The sequence below is a fragment of the Meriones unguiculatus genome, chromosome 3, assembly GCF_030254825.1.
Source record: "Meriones unguiculatus strain TT.TT164.6M chromosome 3, Bangor_MerUng_6.1, whole genome shotgun sequence".
Lineage (NCBI taxonomy): Eukaryota > Metazoa > Chordata > Mammalia > Rodentia > Muridae > Meriones > Meriones unguiculatus.
This window is the reverse complement of record NC_083351.1, coordinates 52085858-52103962: the sequence shown is the minus strand read 5'-3', so window position 1 is coordinate 52103962 and position 18105 is coordinate 52085858. Positions and strand designations below refer to the sequence as shown.

The following is an 18105-nucleotide window of genomic DNA, read 5'->3' as shown; positions in this document are numbered from 1 at the left end:
CTCGGCGGTTAAGAGCACTGGCTGCTCTTCCAGAGAACCCAGGTTTGGTTCCCAGCACCCACATGCTGGTTGGTGGCTCACAGCAGTCTGCAACTCCACCTTCAGTTTCAAGGAATCTGCTGGCCTCTTCCGGCCTCCGAGGACACCAGGCACACTGCTGGTGCACAGATGCGCGTAGGCAAAACACTTACACGTGTAAAATAAAAATAACTAAATCTTCAAAAAAATATTTCCCAAGTCATTATCAATACAGCATCCCTAACCTGAAAAGCTCAGACCCCCAATGCTCTAAATCCTAAATTTTTTTATCATCATGCTACATACTCACACACACACACACTGCACGGATATGCACATACACAAAAGAATAATTCACTTTTCTGTTAATCTGACTATGAATTCTTCTAGGCATATGGTCTGTAGATAATTTCAAAAAAGAATATTAAAGAGTAATTTCAGGAAAACCTAATACTTGTAACTTTCTCCTTCCTTGTAGCTCAAAAAAAAAAAACCAATTTTCTGATCATCTTTTTTTATTTTTCTCCGTACTCATCTAATTTTTGATCAAGAAATTTAGAACATGTTTTTTCTTAAAGGTTTATTTATTATGTATACAATGTTCTGCCTACATGTATGCCTGCATGCTAGATGGTTGTGAGCCACCATGTGGTTGCTGGGAACTGAACTCAGGACCTATGGAAGAGCAGCTAGTGTGAGGCATCTCTGAGGCATGGGTCTGAGGCATCTCTTCAGACCCTAAAACATGTTTTTAACTCTGGGAAAATAGTAACCCCATATAGCTTGTCTTTTTGGCTATCTGTTGATTCTCAGAACAATGATCTACATGCTGCTTTCTAAATATAAGAAAAATATTTGTAGGAGAAAAAAAATCTGGCCTACATTCAAGAGTAGGGACCTGGTAAAGTTCACTGTCTCCAATTGATGTTTCTGGGTTTTCTTCTTTGGGATCAGCTAGCAAGGCGGATCAAACACAATTACAGAAACACAAATTAATCTGAATTCTTGAGGAGAGGGATCAACGATGCCTACTTTTTTTTTTTCTTTTTCTTCTTTTTTTTTTTTTTGAGGCAGGGCCTCTGGCTTTTGCTACATCATCAGTACTGGATCCTCAACATCCTGTTGTTGCCGTGGAGATTCTACAGCTTTGGCTCTATAGGCTTCACATGCTGCAGGAGTTCATGAGTTGCAGTGGGCCAGCTCAAAGCCCTGTATCTGGGCCTGGGTAGTTGCTGAATTCGTCAGCCCAACAGCTCTCCCATGCCCTGCACCACCAGGGCCAGGTGAGGGATGGGGCCAGCTCTCCTGCCTGCAGCAGCTTGGGAAAAAAAAGCCAGCTTTTCTGCACCACCGGGCCAAATCTCCAGAGAGGTGTGTCTAGCTCACCCACGTGCTCCAGCTTTGCAGCAAAGGGCAGGACCAGCTCTCCCACTTGGCCCAGGAGAAAAATAGGGCCAGCTCTCATCACTGGCACAGGCCGGACTGGCTCTTTTGCGTTCACAGCACCAGGCCTGGCTGGCTGTAGACAGGTCTCTAGAACTTCCCAGGCAAGGTGAGATGCCCGAGTTCCTGAGTGTTGTAGTCAGCGAGGGGTGTTACATCCACGCCACCAGGGTCAGCTCTCTCATGCTGCCCTGGTGTGTGTGTATGTGTGTGTGTGTGTGTGTGTGTGGTGGGGGTGGTGGCCAGCCCTCCTGCCAGAGGAGGCAAGGTATGGGGCCAGCTCTCCCAGGCTCATGCCACCAGGGCTAGCTCCAGGACCCAAACACGCCAGGACATCACCATGACCATCAGGTGGCAGCACAGCCCACTCACACCAGGCTGTTCCTTACCATCCTCATGGCTCCAGTTCTGCCTCTCATCATGGTACACAAACCGTTCTGCTTCTCTCTTTCTCTCCCATCTCTCCACCACATACTTGCTCACTGTAGTGGACCTAGGGCTTCTGGACGTCTTCTGCCTGTGTACTGGCAGGGTAGAGTGGGAGAGGGCCTTTCTGGTCCAAAAAGACCACTTTTAAGTACTCTGTACCTCTGGCGGGGGAAAAAGTTATTTTTTCCCCAGGCTTTTCATGACAGTGCTAAGTAAAAGTAACCATACTAAAATGTGAAAGGAATTTTTCCTATAACATGCCATCAAATTAACTCCTCAGAATTTTCAAACACCAAGAACCACCCTCAACACACACACAAACACACACGTTAAGTTTTGTAGATAGAGTAAGCTTGCATAACTCTAAACAGCATTGTGAATGTAATTTTACTTCATGACTAAGTATAGTCCATTTGCAAAAATCCAAATAGCTAATTGCTTCATCTGAAGCAGAAATCATTGTTTCTTGTTATTTGTGCAAACCTAGCATTCCGTGTGACCACAGAAGGCATTTGATGACACTAATTTCCTCAATAGGCAGAAATCATGTGCACTTGCTACATATATGTAAGTACCAAATGTAAACAACAGTGATCACATTCACCCTCCTGTGTTCCCCTGCTCATAAGCCCTGTGTGAAATTCACCATCAGCCACTGTCCTTAATGCTGAAGATTTTATGCTAACTGCAAGCAACAGCTTTCTGGACAAACCACAACAGAGCAGGTGCTTAGAGACAGACTATGTCACTCTGTCCATCTCCCCCTACTGCCCTTCTTTTGCAGTCTGTCAAGAAAACCTAGGATAAAATTTAAGAGGAACTACAGGTATAGGTCATGGCTCAGCATAAAAAAAGGCTCTGCGCACGCATGCGTGCATGTGTGTGTGTGTGTGTGTGTGTGACACACACACACACACACACAATCAGGGTTAAAGGGATAAATAAAAGTAAAGCACCTGCCTTGAGCATCTGGGGAATAAAGTTCAGCACCCCAGAATCACATAAAAAAAAAAAAGCCAGTGGGCAAAGTGGCTTACATATAACCCCACTGCTTGGGAAGCAGATACGAAACCCCTGGAGCAAGCTTCTAGCCAAAATGAAGAGCTCCAGGCTCAGCGAGACCCTGCCTCCATGTATTAGATGAAAAAATCCAGGGAAAAAATATGCCTTCACACACATCTGTGCCTCCACATGTGTGAATATACACACACCAACACCACACACACACATATGCAAATATTTTTTCACAAAATTATTTCCCACATAAACTTTATTCTCAGAGTATCACAATAGACATAGAAATTTAAATATGTCACATAGAGCAGTTCTGAGTCAATTACACACATGTGAAGTCACAGTTGGTGTTTGATTATTCCCCCTAATGGGAAGGTGCAAAGGTATTGCTATACAAACAGGCAAATGGCTTAAACAACCATTATCTATGGGTATGTCTTCCTTTCATACTTTTCTGTTTGAAGGTTTCGCTGAGAACAGATACAAATTCATTTAACTGAATAATCAAGATTCTTTTTCCTTCCTTGCTCCAGCACAGATGGTGGCAGCAGCCTTGGTGCAAAACAGCCTTCGAGACACACCACTGTCCTTCCTCTACAGGCCTTCTTACAACCTCCCCAGCTTCAGAGAAATGCCAGTGGTGACAGCTGTTTTATAGTTAGACCCAGCATCTTCAAGAACAGGTTTTAGAGTATATTCTTCCCACTAACATGTTTTGGTGAGGAAAATGTCAATTAGTGAAGCAATCTAATTTCTACAAACAAAAAGAGATGACAGGATGAGTGAACTAAAACCTGGCCCCTCTCACTGGTCACTGAGAGGGAGACTGAGGCGATTCAAAGCAAACGTGAAGATTATTCTATGAAAACACAGACCTTCTTGAATCCTAAGGAGAGCTATGATCAGCCATGAAGAAGCAGGAACTGTCCATAGAGGTAAAGATCCCAAGGGAAATGGGGCCCAACAGATACAAGCAAACACCCTGCTTCTTTATTGGTGGAGAAGTTAAAGTCTGACCTCAGGGAACAAAGATGCTCCCACAGCTTAACCACCAACACTGGGCTCATCAGTCAATCTCTTACAGCAGTTCTCATCTATAAAGAAGTACCATAAGCAGCTTCCCATGGCTGTCAGAACACTGCCAGTCAGGCAAAGTACACTTGATACATTTTATAAAGTATGAGAAACTATTCCTAACAAAATAATTTTAAGAAGCCAATTTGAGATAAAATGATAAAAGTCAATTTTCAAACCCAGGATTAGTCGTGAGAATAGTTGTTATTGGTCAGCCTCATTTTTGATGAGTCAGAAACGGGAAAAGTCCAGTTGACATACTAAATTCTCCCATGATTCAGTGTTATTGCAAAATAATACACTAGCTGTAAACATTACTTATTGAAGAAACAGAAGCCTAAACCTGATAGCCTTGAAAGTAAACATTGACCATAAATACAACTCTCTGCCATGCCTACCAGAGTTTTGATTACAAGGAAGCAGTGAATGCAAGGAACAGACCACATAAATTATTTGTCTGACTCATCTTAATAAGTCATTAGCCACTAGGAAGTCTCTGCAGAATGTTTCCATGCACACCTATTCATGAGCTTGTGACTCCATTGTTTATCCCACACTGCAAATCTCCACAGTGAGGCCGAAGTTGCTATGGAATAAAGCCTACCGTATGCTTCCTGCCCCCAAGCAGAGACTGCAAGACAGTAAAGAAAAAACTACTTCAGTGCAAGATGAAGACAGCAGAGGCATTCGAGTGCGTCAATAACTTGACTTGGAGAGAACAGAGGGAGGCAGAGTACAGGGTACTGATTTGTGCCACTGTGTTCATCTGCTGTTGCAACATGTTGCCACTAGAAGGAAGCCAGCAAGACAAGCTTCTGCCTGAGAACATGGAAAAGGCCCAGAAGTCCTCTACTCAAAGACAGCTGTTTCTTCCCAATAACTTATCAGGAAGATACGGATATTTACAAAGTCTCTGGGGTTCTTTAAATAATAGAAAATTATGTAAAACTAAAAACAAACAAAGCAAAGCAAACACTTTGTTTAAAGGTGCCACCTTCAAAAAAAAGAAAAATAAGAAAGAAAGAAAAAAAGAAAGAAAGAAAAGAAAAGAAAAGAAAAGAAAAGAAAAGAAAAGAAAAGAAAAGAAAAGAAAAAGAAATGCCTCCTTCCCCTTAGGGAGGCAGAGGCAGGCAGATCTCTGTGAGTTCAAGGCCAGCCTGGTCTACAAAGCCAGTCCAGGACAGCCAAGGCTACACAGAGAAACTCTGTCTCAAAAAACCAAAGTGAAAGGAGAAAAAAAAAAAAAAAGATGCTACCTTCCCTTTAGACAAACGTGTATAACATGGCAGGTGCTTCCCTACAATTCATCATGCACATATACAAATTCTCTGGCAGATATAAATCCATCTTTGTCTTCATCTTCTTTATCAAAAATATCCTCCACCAAAGAATCATGATGACTTTCATTCACCACTGCACTGTGCTTCTCAAACTCCTTCTTTAAATACATTTTAACCTACAAAATAACAGCTCGTGTTAGTGCCCAGCTCTCATTAGTCATAAACATTGCATTATTGCAATGATACAGAGCAAGTACAAAATAACCCCCGTGACCAGTTCCTAAAGAAGTAAAACAAACTTTTGCTTTATGGCTATGTTGGAGACAGTAAACATAATGCAAATATAATGTACCAAAAATAATGCTTATGTCATATACACATATATAATCTTTGCATAAAATATAAGCTTTTTATTAAAACCTATTCCTGCCTTTTTAAAAAAGTGTGTTTGTGCGCATGCGTGTGTGTGTGTGTGTGTGTGTGTGCATGTGTGTGTGTATGTGTGTGAGTTTCTATGTAGAGACCAGAGGTTGACACTGGGTATCTCCTTCATCACTCTTCCACCGTTGTTTGAGATGCCGCCTCTCACTAAGCCTGTGAACCGATGGCCACCCTGGCTGGCTAACAAGGAGGATGCAGAGTACTCCCTGTCTCCACCTCTCCAGGGCTGGGACTCTGGCATGCACTATCACACTCCGCTTTTTGCATGGTATTGGGGATCCCGGTTCACATCCTCATGCTTGCATGGCAAACACTGAACACACAGAGCCATCTCCCCAGTCTGTTTGCTTCTTTTAAGCTGGATTCACTTTTATTCTTATAATTCTACACTAAGAAGCCCACATTTAATTTGAGAATCTGTTGTTCACAGCCCATTTAAATTTGCTTCTTTGTGCAGGGCTGTGTGTGTGTGTGTGTGTATTCATGTATCTGGAAGCTAGAAGTCAACCTCAGATGCCATTCCTTATAGCCTTGTTTTCTGAGACACAGTCTCTAACTTGGAACTTGCTGAATAGGCCATTTTGACTGACTGTCAATCTCCAGGAATCTGCCCGTCACCACTTGCTAGCTCTGATCACACATAACAACAAACACACACTTCCACATCCAGCTTTTTTCCCACCTCGGGTTCTGGGTCTGGAACTTGGGCCATCATGCTTGAATGACAGCCCTCTCCTCAGCTCCCACTTATACGAATTCTTAATTTCTAGATTATATATCAATATTCTCTGACTCGAAAATGCAGTTACTATTATTCTTCAAGTGTGAAAAGGATTTCTTTATTAACTCTACATGGTGCAGTGAGTCCCATGGCCCCAGCACCGTGTGTGACATACAAGTAAAGCATTAGTGGCCACCACGCCCAGACAGCTCTGCTTGCTGCAGGATGCCTATAGAATATGTAGTCATCCAGTCATTAAAATATAATGAAGGGTGCAAAGGAGGGGAAAGAGACAGTCAGTGTTATGAAATTTCAATTTTATTTTGGTGTTTTATTCAATCAGGTTTTCAAATTGCTTGTTATCCTGAGTTAATGAAAAATAAAAATGTAGGATTAAAAAAAATAGTGTTTGGGCAGCATTTTAAAGTGTTGAGAGGACTAACGTAACTTTTAAAATGTTTAAGTATACCATACATATTCTGTTTTTCTGCTAGGCGTGGCTAGTATCTTCATAGCATTATACTGAAACTACTAAATAAAAATACACTTTAAAGAAATTATTAGCATCATAAATCTTCCAGGAGTTTGGGAGATTTGAGATTTTTAAAAAAATATTACTTGAAAGTTTAACTTATAGAAGAGGAAAATTATTTTTTTAAGATTTATTTTTATTTTATGAGAGTTTGCCTGCAGGTTTCTATGCATATTCTGTGCATGCCTGGTGCTCACAGAGGTCAAAAACAAACAAACAAACAAACAAACAAAAACCATCAGGCATCAGATCAGTTGGAACTTGAGTTACAGACAGTTGTAAGCCATGTGGGTGCCAGGAATCGAACTTGGTACTCTGGAAGAGCAGCCAGGGCTCTTACCCACTGCACCACCTCTCCAGCCCCAAGAGGAACATTCTTAGGAACTGATTTTTTTCTTTTATGTGTATGTATGCTTTTTTTGGACATGCAATGATTAAAAAAAAAAAAAACTTAAATAAATTATGCTATGTTTCCTGGCTTACACGAATGCTTCAATTCACTTTGCTGAAACTAAAAGGTAAATGTGTAATAAAAAATACTATACTGCCAAGCATGACAGTGCATGGCTTTGATGCCAGCAGAAGCAGGCAGATCTCTGAGTTTGAAGCCAGCCTGGTCTACATAGTGAGTTTAGGTCAGCCAGGGATACAAAGACAAACTGTTTTGTCTCATAAAACAACAAAACAAAACAAAAATAAAAATTATTATAGAAGCCAAAAGCTAATAGTTTTAAATACATATTATATAATATCTACAGGGCACAGGCCACACTCTGCAGGGACCACCTTGCTCCATGAAGGGGCAGCAATGCCCTGAAGCAAAGTTCCGCAAGAAGGAGGCACCGTGAAGGCAGTGCATCCCTCCTCGCCAGCAGAATCCACTGACTTAGCACATATGAAAATTCATTCTGAAAGCCACAGCCACTTGAGACTACTCCAGATTTCTCTACTTTTGAACCCCCAAAACATGAGTGTAGATGCCTCAAATCTATGTTTTTCTGAACCTATCACAAAACCTCTTGTAGCAAGTCAAGTAGTGACAAGAGCTTAAGTTCCGAATGCCTGCGTAACAGTTGTAAAAAATATTTTGTAACTTCCAGTATTCTCCCAAGAGAGCTTATAAATGTTTCTGGCTTTCCTTCAATAGACCTTTCTCCAAAATTCACTGCAAATAGCCAAAGCTTTGCCAAAGTGCCTGGCCAGGAAACACAGCTCTCTCTGATGGAATAAATAAGCAAATAGAGCCCAGTCAGCGGTATGGCCTACAGAGTGGCCACTGGGTCAAGCTGGTCCTCAGCCCATTTGGCTCAGCAGCTCATACTGCCTGCTCCTGCCGGAATCCAAACAAAGCTGTGCACGTGAAGCATGGCTGCTTTTGATACATTGGTTTCATCGCGTTCTCTTTTCTAGAAAGAGTCAGAATTCCAGACATTCATCCTAAAATAAGATTATAGTCTCCATTTTCATTTAAACCCATGTCTACAAGTAGAAAGAACTGTGTACCTGGTTGTGACTAGGTCACACCAAGAGGGCCTAATCAGGACCCTATGAACTTAGAGTGAAACTCACCAACATTAAAAATGCCTGGGTATCCACATGGCCATGGCAGACTGGGGTATGCTAAGAACTACAGGGCTTGTCTCTACCTCTTCCTCTTTCTCCACAAAAGCCAGTGGTGGCTATGAAGGCTTGAGGCATGGAGCAGCCGTCTTCCTTCCTTCCACCCCAAACGTCATGGCTTCAGACTGAGGAAAGTCCCTCTGCGGAAGATCCAGAAAGTCCTCCTCCTGGGGCTGACTTCAACAAAGCTGGTCATGTAAACTGCTTATCGGAATGTACCATGACACACACTCAACAGTCTGCCATTTTAAACAGAAACTGTCCTCCTCATGAGAAACTTCTTAGGCCCTACATGCTTCTCAAATAGTCATAACTCATGAAAACATGAAACTTCCTCAGATCTGAAGGGGAAGATGAGACACATGAAGCCTAGGTGAGAAGGGAGACAGCAAGAGACTGAACACGCTTTCTCAGTCAATACAGTTCTCCCCTAAGCAGCGATTTCCTACAAAAAAATTTAAAAGGCAACTTTCAAAGCACTTTAGAAAAAGTTGTAAATATTTTTCCCTAAATAAAATTTTTAAATTTTCCCTAAATAAAAATAAATTTTTCTTATTACTTATTTATTTTTTGATAACTTTGTATAGTATATTTTATCACACTCTTTTCCAACAATTTCATGTTCTTTCTCTCTCTTAAAAAAGAAGAAAAAAAGCCACTAAAAACTATGCGGCTTGATTTGTACTGGCCACTACTCCTGAGCACAGGGCCTGCCCTGGACTGTGGTTGACATACCCACTGAAGAAAACCATACTTCACTCCACTGAAGAAAACTTATTTTCCTTCACCCAGGAGCTAAAAAGGTGGCTCTAAAGGAAATGAAAAAAGAAAGAGAGTAGAGGCAGATGGCAGGCCCACCTCATGCTTGGAGAGTCTCCAGTCATCATTGAGATCCATTTCTTGAAATGACTCGTGGGACCGTGGCCCATTTCGAATTTCCAGGAGGTCAACGTTGAATATCAGAGTGCTCTCTGGGGGGATTTTACCTGAGATGAGGAGATGGGGAAATTTTTATTCAGAAGATCTAAAATTATTCATAACATATAACCAAATCACAAATAAAATCAAATACAGAAACAGACATTTTAACTACATGAAACGAAGAGGTTCTCTATGATTGTCAAGGCTGTGGAAATCACTTATACTCTAATGACACTTTAGTCAGGGAAGAAAAGCAGAACAAAAGAAGAAATCACCTACACTGGCAGGAGAAAAGCACTCTGGGGGTTAGCAATAAAACACAGGCACAGGAATTTACGCAGATGTTGCGAAAAGCCTGGATGCTAACTTTCAAATATAATTAAGGCCCTTCGTGTTTACCGGTCAAAGGGCTTTGAGTAATTCAGACTTAATTACATTACAAGAGATTTACTAATTTAGATCAGGAAGTCTTGACCTTCAGAAGTTGGCACCATTTGCCACTGGGAGGCAGTATCTAACAGTGTGAGCTCAGTGGACATGTTGTGTAATTGAAGTTCATCTCTACCACCTCTAGGCCTCAGTTCCTTCCTGTCAGTAAAATGATTCTACCTTCGGCATCCATGTGAAGGATGAAGGGGGGAAAACCCATGCAAAAATAAAACCTTCAGGGTCATTCCTTATAAGTAGTAAGTGCCTGATATAAGTTACTGAGATATAATTTTCTTTTGGGTTTTAAAAATAATAAAGAAAAATTCAAAGTTTTCAAAAACTTCGGATACTTCCTGACAAAAGGACTGTATGCATTTGTTGAGCCATTTTGTCAGAAAAGGTAAATCTAAATGTACTTCTGAAAAGGAAAATAACAATTTCTTAAGAGTTAAAAAAACAAAACAAAACAAAACTGTTAAAACCTGGAGGCACAAACAAAAAAGCCTAACTAATAACCATACAAACCAAGTACAAACCTTTCTGAGAATTTTGGGCATTTATTTTTCACCTGCTTTCTCACAACTCTACTTAATATAAAGGTCGGGGCACACTAGTTAGACAAGTCTTTTCTCAGAGTCTACAAGAGGACAGAAAGTTTCTAAGAGGAAAAAACGCTCACAGTGTGAGCTAGAGCTTACCGTTGCCGGTGGAGACAGGAAAGGGGCATGCACTAGCTCGGGGGAAAAGCTGCCATCTTTCCCAGGAAGCATGCAAGCACACTCTAAAACACTACAGAATTAGTGGGAAATACATATTAGAAGAGTTAGTTTCATGACCTCGCAGGCAATGACTGAGATTTAGATCTCTGCGTGCTATAAAGTCAAGCTGAATTAAGTACGTCATGGAGTACTACTGCTGCTGAACACGTGAAGTTGATAGCAAGAGACCAGAGACACAGGAAAGAGAAAGAGGACATCTAGGTGCAGGGAAACCTTTCCTAGAGTCTGGCTTTTCCTCTCTGAAAATACAGAATTTAGAATTGAATTTGTTTAAGAACCAAGCCTGTGGAACATGGTAAGACAGCTAGTCCAGCTTTGGAGTATGACAAAGTCATAAACAGCACTTAACCTCCCCAAGAAGTGGGGGCAAGGGATCTCGATCCGGACTTTGTCAATGGCTATGCTTAGCTGGAAAATTCGGTGAGGCCTATTTATACCACATTAGAGTGATTCCCTGCCTCCTTCTGATAGCTTCTTACAATTTTTTTCTTCACTGTGTAAGTAAGTACTACACTTTCTCTATAGAGAATTTGGAAGATAGAATCAGAAATGAATGTAAGACTCAGAATCACAGCACACAGAATATTGTATTCATTGTGATCCTCTTTCTATGTGTACATCTTCCCTCATGCCAGGAGCTAGACAAACAGAAAAATCTATTTGCTACTCTTACACCAAAGATGTAATTTTTAATTTTTGCAAATTACACTTTTAATGCATGAGCTGCATCTTATTTGGCTAACCTCCTATTATAACACACTCAATTTGGTTCTACTTGTTTTAATAACAACAAAGTGGTAGAGACAAACCAGTCTCTTCAGATCTGCTCAGTGGCTCAGATCAGGTTCCGGAGAAGAAACCACATCTTGGGCCAGCTGATAAGCTTCACCAAACAGCCCTTGGAGACTTGCATGACTTTAGCTTAAGTACCAGGTGTCTGTGCCTTGGCACAAAAGCTGTGTGGACAAGCCAGCCTGCCTGTAACATGGAGAGAATTCTTTTCAATCCAAGTCAATGCATTATTTTAAAATAAACTCTTGAGCTGAGCAGTGGTGGCACACACCTTTAATCCCAGCATTTGCAAGGCAGAGTCACACAGATCTCTGAGTTAGAAAGCCAGTTTGGCTTACAGAACAAGTTCCAGGACAGTCAGGGTTACACAGAGAAACCCTGTTTTGAAAAATGAAAATAAATACAATTTTAAAAAGCCATTGAAAACTTTACAAATACACTTGAAAGCAAGAACAAAAGAATACCCAATGAGAGCTACAGTGTGGAAGACTTCCTTTATAGACGGCCACACAGAAAACCATATCCAATGGCCTATATTCCAAATGTTCAAACCATCAAGACACTTTGCTAGATGGACTTCTTGCATTGTTAAAGTGAGTTGGTCGGTTCCCTTTTGAGAGAGAGGAAACATTTAGAGATGCACAGCAGTGATGGCTATGCGATTTTACCTTTTCCTTCTTTGCCATAGCCCAGGGCGGGAGGAATTACAAGCTTTCTCTTCTCTCCCACACACATTCCCTTCAAGCCTTGGTCCCAGCCTCTGAGAGCCTCCAGAATGCCCAGGGTAAACCAGATGGGCTGACCATTGTTATGTTTGTGACTGCCAGGGGAAAAAAATATGCAAATTTTAGAAGTTTGCTTTGTTTTGTGAACCCCTAGGAATTGAAGCCAGGGTCCCATGCCTGCTAAGGTAAGCACTTTATATTAGAGATATTTTTAGTGACTTAAAAAACGAAGATCACTGCTGTGCTTCATTTTTTTTTTCCTGCTCTTCAGTGGTTAAGCTTATGAAGTTAGAAATTAAAGAAAAGAACAATTTTTTGGTATTAATTCAATTTTATTGTTTTATTATTTTTTTAAATCTTCTTTATATTAATTACAGTTTATTTACTTTGTATCTCACCTGTAGCACTCTCCCCCATCCCCTCCCAATCCTACCCTCCCTCCCTCTGCTTCTCATGCCCCTCTCTCAGTCCAATGATAGGGGAGGTCTTCTTCCCCTTCCATCTGACCCTAGTCTATCATGTTTCATCAGGACTGGCTTCTTTGTCTTCCTCTGTGGACTGGTAAGGCTGCTCCTCTCCTCAGGTAGAGGTGATCAAAGAGCCAGGCCATGAGTTCATGTCAGAGATGGTCTCTGTTCCTATTATTGGGGAACCCTCTTGGACACTGAGCTTCCATGGGCTACTTCTGTTCAGGGGTTCTAAGTTATCTCCATGCATGGTCCTTGTTCAGAGTATCAGTCTCAGAAAAGATCCCTGTGCCAAGAATTTTTGGTTCTGTTGCTCTCCTTCTGGAGTTCCAGGTCTTTCTATCTCCCCCTTCTTTCATAAGATTCTCTGAACTCTGCCCAAAGTTTAGCTATGAATATCAGCATATATCCTGATACCCTGCTGGGAGAACAATTCTTGAATTGGAAACACACACACACAGTTCAATTTTCTAACCACTTTTTTTTTTTTTAAGATTTCTTTATTCATCACTTATACAGTATTCTGCCTGCATGTACACCTGCAGTCCAGAAGAAAGCACCGGATCTTATAGATGGTTTCGAGCCACCATATGGTTGCTGGGAATTGAACTCACGACCTTTAGAAGAGCAGCCAGTGTTCTTAACCTCTGAGCCATCTCTCCAGCCCCTGACCACTTTTATGAAAAATTCATAAATTGAGTCAGCTTAAGGAAGTCAGAGAGAATAGTAATTAATCTGAACATGTATTTTAAAGCAAGTACTATTGCAAATTTGTCTCTAACTCCAGCGACAATCCTATCATTGATTGGTATTCTTAGAAAATTGTTCCCAGGATTTGATCCTCTATCCTTTAAACCACAAGGAGCTCAAAACCACAGTAGTTGCGCATAATTGATTTTCTACATTAAACCATCTTTAGATTATATATACTATGATATAAATGCTATATAAATGGTTGTTATGCTGGAGAATGACAACATAAAGTCTCCATATATTCAATACCTATACATATATACACCTATATATTTTTTTAACATTTTGAATCTATAGTTGATTTGAATTGAGGCATAGAACCTGCTGAAAGAGGGCCCGCTATTCCAGTACAAGCCTTTGTACAGAGAAAATGGATGCTAACTTTACTAGTACTTGACTTCAGATATACATAACCTCTAAGTTCAAGGTCTTAATGGCAAAGTCATACTTTCCCAAAGGCAACAGACCAAGAAAAAACTCAGGGAATGTCTTGAGTTGGAGAAGGAAGATAAAAGGCTAGGAGAAGTATTGCTGACACCTGAAGGTCCATTTGGCACCCAGACATAGAGACAAGAGTATCTTACTTCCTGCCTTTGTGATTTGCAGTTTACTGATGGTTTTGATGCATGGAAAAGTGTGCTTTTCACCCTAAGTCTCCACTTACCCTAGACCCTCTCCAAAGATCTACTATGGGGGTATTCAGAAAATCCTGGAGAGGCAGCCCCTCAATTTCTGGAGAGGAAAGAACAGTCTAGGCATCCAGGTATCCTGAAAAACAAGCATAGTTGAACTACTGGAGAGCTGAGGATTCCTAGGCAGTTCATTCCTTTCAGTATGGAAGGTGTCCTATTTCAGGATAACTCTTAGATGTGAATAGAGCATCCTTGTACTAAGTTTATGGGTACCATAGTTACAAAATCTGGATAAACAGCATTTTGTTGTTGTTGTTGTTGTTTGAGACAGGGTTTCTTGTGTAGCCGTAGCTGACCTCAAACTCAGGGATCTGCCTGCCTCTGACTCTCAGTGCTGGGATTAAAGGTGTGCACCACTACTGCCCAGGCATTCCTTCTCCTTTTACCGAATGGTCCCTCATAATCATGAGGCAAAAAGAACAGAGAAGCAGCAATCATTCCCACTAACTACATTTTGGCCACATTTCTTATTACGACTAAACTAGTCACAGTATAGATGATGCCTCTGGCCACACAAAACACTCTTTGCAAACTTATTTAATGATATTTCTTCATTATCATTATATCCACTTAGCCAGGCCTAAGATTGTACATGAAGGCTGGATGAGAATGGTCCCTTCACCAAGTACCAGAACACCAGAAGTACACTGCTACAAAATATCTGCACAATCTTTTGGCCCTGAGATAGAAAAGAACTTAGGCTAGATATGGAGGAGAGCAGTCTGAAAGTGAGGCTATCACTGAAATTTTCAAGGGCAATGTCACAGTCGTGGTTACTATCTACCATGCACTGGCCTTACTGAGAAGAACAAAGCTACGACAAACTGTTTTTGGAACCTTTTACCAGAGCAAACACTAGAGAGGACTATCATTCATTACCCTCAAGCCTCACAGAAGACCATGTCTCACAGCAGTTTATTAAAACGAAACAAATCTAAGGCTCTAAGATAAGCTCAAGCTTCAGGCTATCATCCCCTCATTGGCAAGGTTCTCCTCCTGCTGCTCTGCCTTGATAATTTCTGCTCATCACTTCCAAGGCTATTGTGTTATAAACTCTTTCTATCACCCACCTGCAGCACAGTGGGCCACAGGCTCCCCGTGCTTCGCCAGTGCTCTGAACATTCTGCACTCTCCATCTATTGAGGCCTCTTCTGTCTTCCTCCTCCCTGAACATGATGTGTTTCTGGAGGACCAGAACTCGTTTTTAGTAAACTGCACATCTCCAGGCCTGAGATGTGGCTTCATAGGCTGGATGAATGAATGGACGCATGTGGTTAGTAGGTGAACTTCACCTGAACGTCCTTCCATGGTGACTTATAACCACACCTACTCCATCAAGGCTGGCTTTGTAGAAGAAAGGAATGGCTTCTGAACTCACCATCCTGTACTTCGACCAAAACAGCACCTGACAGAAAGGTAACCGGGTCAACGGTACAGCATCTGTGTATCTTTTAGAAGCAGGCAAATAGGTGATTGTGCATTTTACTCTTGAAGCAAAATGACAGACACATTTTAATATGTCTTATGCCCAATTAAAAGTGAAATCCGATGTTTTATTTAAGGTATGAAGTTTAAGATAGAAAATTCTGTTAGGGCTTTTCTACTTACTGCTTAATTATAATTTAAGCATTTCTGTAAAACTTGAAATGCTCTAGATCTAATTTTATAGAGAATAGAATTATAAGGAAATTAATTTATCAAGACTGCACGTGTCCATAAAGTCCTTTCAAGGCCTTATTCTGTAGAACTGGCTTTTGACAATTTTCTTTCTTCAAAGTGAAGCAGGCGTTTCAGTTTTTGTTTGTTTGTTTGTTTTACAGCATTAGGGCTGGTGTGAATGGGTGGGTCCTTCATCGGCTGCCTGTGAGGCATAATTACTTACGTGGAATGAAACAGAGAGCCGTCCTTTTCTAAATAGCCCTCGTAGTGGACCAACATCAGATCCCCTCCCTTGGTCTTCCGATGGCAGATGAACGGCTTCTGGAGAACTTCGATTTTCACTTCTGGCTCAGGGATCATAGCTCCACTCAAAGCCGTGATCCACAGTGTCAAGATCGCGTTCCACAAGAAAAACCTCATGTTACCTAAACAGAGAAAGGGCCCCCTCCTTCATAGAGTTAAAACGGTGCTGAAAGCGGACGATGGCTTCGGGCAACCTCACCCTCCCAGGAAGACGTGGCACTTTTACTACCAACTTTCCCACACGCCGCCAACTCACCTTAAAGAGTTAAAGCCCCATCCCTACACGATTGGCTCTGATAAGAGGGCTGCTTGGCAAGGGCGGCCTTCCACTGGCTGGCGGGGCTGTCCGTCAGGCGCCTCTCCAGCCAATGGTGCTGCAACAATGCCGAGTTTCTGTGTAGGGCTGGGCCGGGCGGCCGGATTCTGCTGCTCCGCACAGTCCTAGAGCCGGCAGATTGAGAACTTCTCCCACTTCCGGAGGGCAGCTGGGTGCAGAGCTAGCAGGAAGCCTCAGCGGGTCGGGGTGGGGAGGCTTTGCTCCTGGGAACAACTCCAGCGGAGCCACATAAAGACCAGATGACACTTGGGTTTTTGGAAAGACCAGACACTGGAGAGCACCCCTCTTCAAGATGGCTTAGAACTACGGTTTAGTAACTTAGAACATAAACTCTAAGGACTTATAAGGATGCCTTAATGTTCACAAAGCACATTCTGGTGCAGGATCCTCACGAACTGTACGTGGTTATTTTTCCGATTTAAATGGTGTCTTTGTTAGGGTTTCCATTCCTGGGTTAAAACATCACGACCGATAGCAACTTGGGGAGGAAAGGATTTTTGTCGATTGCACTTGTGTATCACAGTCCATCATCCAGGGAAGTCAGCGCGGGAACTGAGGCAGAGGCCACGGAGGAGCGCTGCTTGCTTGCTTGCTTGCTTGCTCAGCTTACCCTTTGCTAGCACCCACGAACACCTGCCCAAAGATGGCATCATCCACTGGTGCTGGCGGAGGGCTGGGTCCTCCCACGTCAATCAATAAATAAGAAACTGCACCAGAGACTTGCCTACAGGTAAATCTTATGCCGGTTCGGAGCTCTCTTTCCAAATGACTCTAGCTTGTGTCAAGTTGCATAAAACTAGCCCAGATATAAGATTAAAAAAAAAAAAGGCTATAAGTCTGGGCCCTGCTTAAGGTCACCTGGGGGAAAAGAATTTGTGCTCCACCTCTAGGCTAGACCTGATTTCATTCTACAAACATCCCTGTCAATGAGTGCTAATAATTCGGCACTTGAGTGACCTAAGTGTAGAGTAAATGATGGCTAAGGACGTACGTCTCTCTTTAAAGAAGAAATGGCATTCGTGTTTGAGAATTATACAAGGTTACCCTAATTTCAGCTGTAGTCTATTTACGCAAGGTATGCTGCTCAGGTAAACAACCAATTAAGTTATATATTACTTACTAAATCTGTCTACCTTACATTAACGGGGGGGGGGGCGGGGGGCACCGCCCACACTTTAGCACTTCAGCGCCTATTTCTGTGACATTAGCATTTGGGTTATAGTGTGCTCCTTTTCAAGATTCTCCTTCCACTTAACTGGTGATCAACACTTTTCTTGGCAACACGGATCCTGACAACGATGCATTTTCACACTTTGGTGTGCACAGACACTCCCCAGGGGACCTTGTGAAAGTGCCGATTTTCACAAGGTCTGGAACCCGGGTGAAGTCAATGCCAGCGGTCCAAAGACCAAGCTTCCAGTCAAGAGGCCCAGCGGTCTGAATAGAGCCTCCCACGGGAGGTACATCCGGAAACGCACCACACACTTGCCTCATCCGAAGATTCGGGGTCTCAGCCGGGATCATTCTGCACTGACAACCTTGAAATAAAAAAACTGGATCCCTGGAGACCAGAATCCGGGGGTGACCCATTACCCGCCTCCGCATCCCAGCCCCGCCCGCCGGCCCCACGGCGCCGCGGCCAAACCCCGGCGTGGATTTGGGAGCGTGCGCGCGGC

At 42.3% G+C, this 18105-nt stretch overlaps 1 protein-coding gene across 1 annotated transcript; it reads right to left on the bottom strand.

The window, feature by feature from the left end:
* Positions 1-3142: 3142 nt before the first annotated feature.
* On the bottom strand, positions 3143-17974 carry Fkbp14 (FKBP prolyl isomerase 14). Its single transcript, XM_021648006.2, has 4 exons — positions 16013-17974; positions 12162-12313; positions 9431-9558; positions 3143-5434 (listed from the first exon to the last, which is right to left on the bottom strand). The coding sequence occupies exons 1-4, from the start codon at positions 16207-16209 to the stop codon at positions 5276-5278; spliced, it is 636 nt and encodes a 211-aa protein (XP_021503681.1). The 5' UTR covers positions 16210-17974; the 3' UTR covers positions 3143-5275.
* Between the last annotated feature and the right edge of the window lie 131 nt (positions 17975-18105).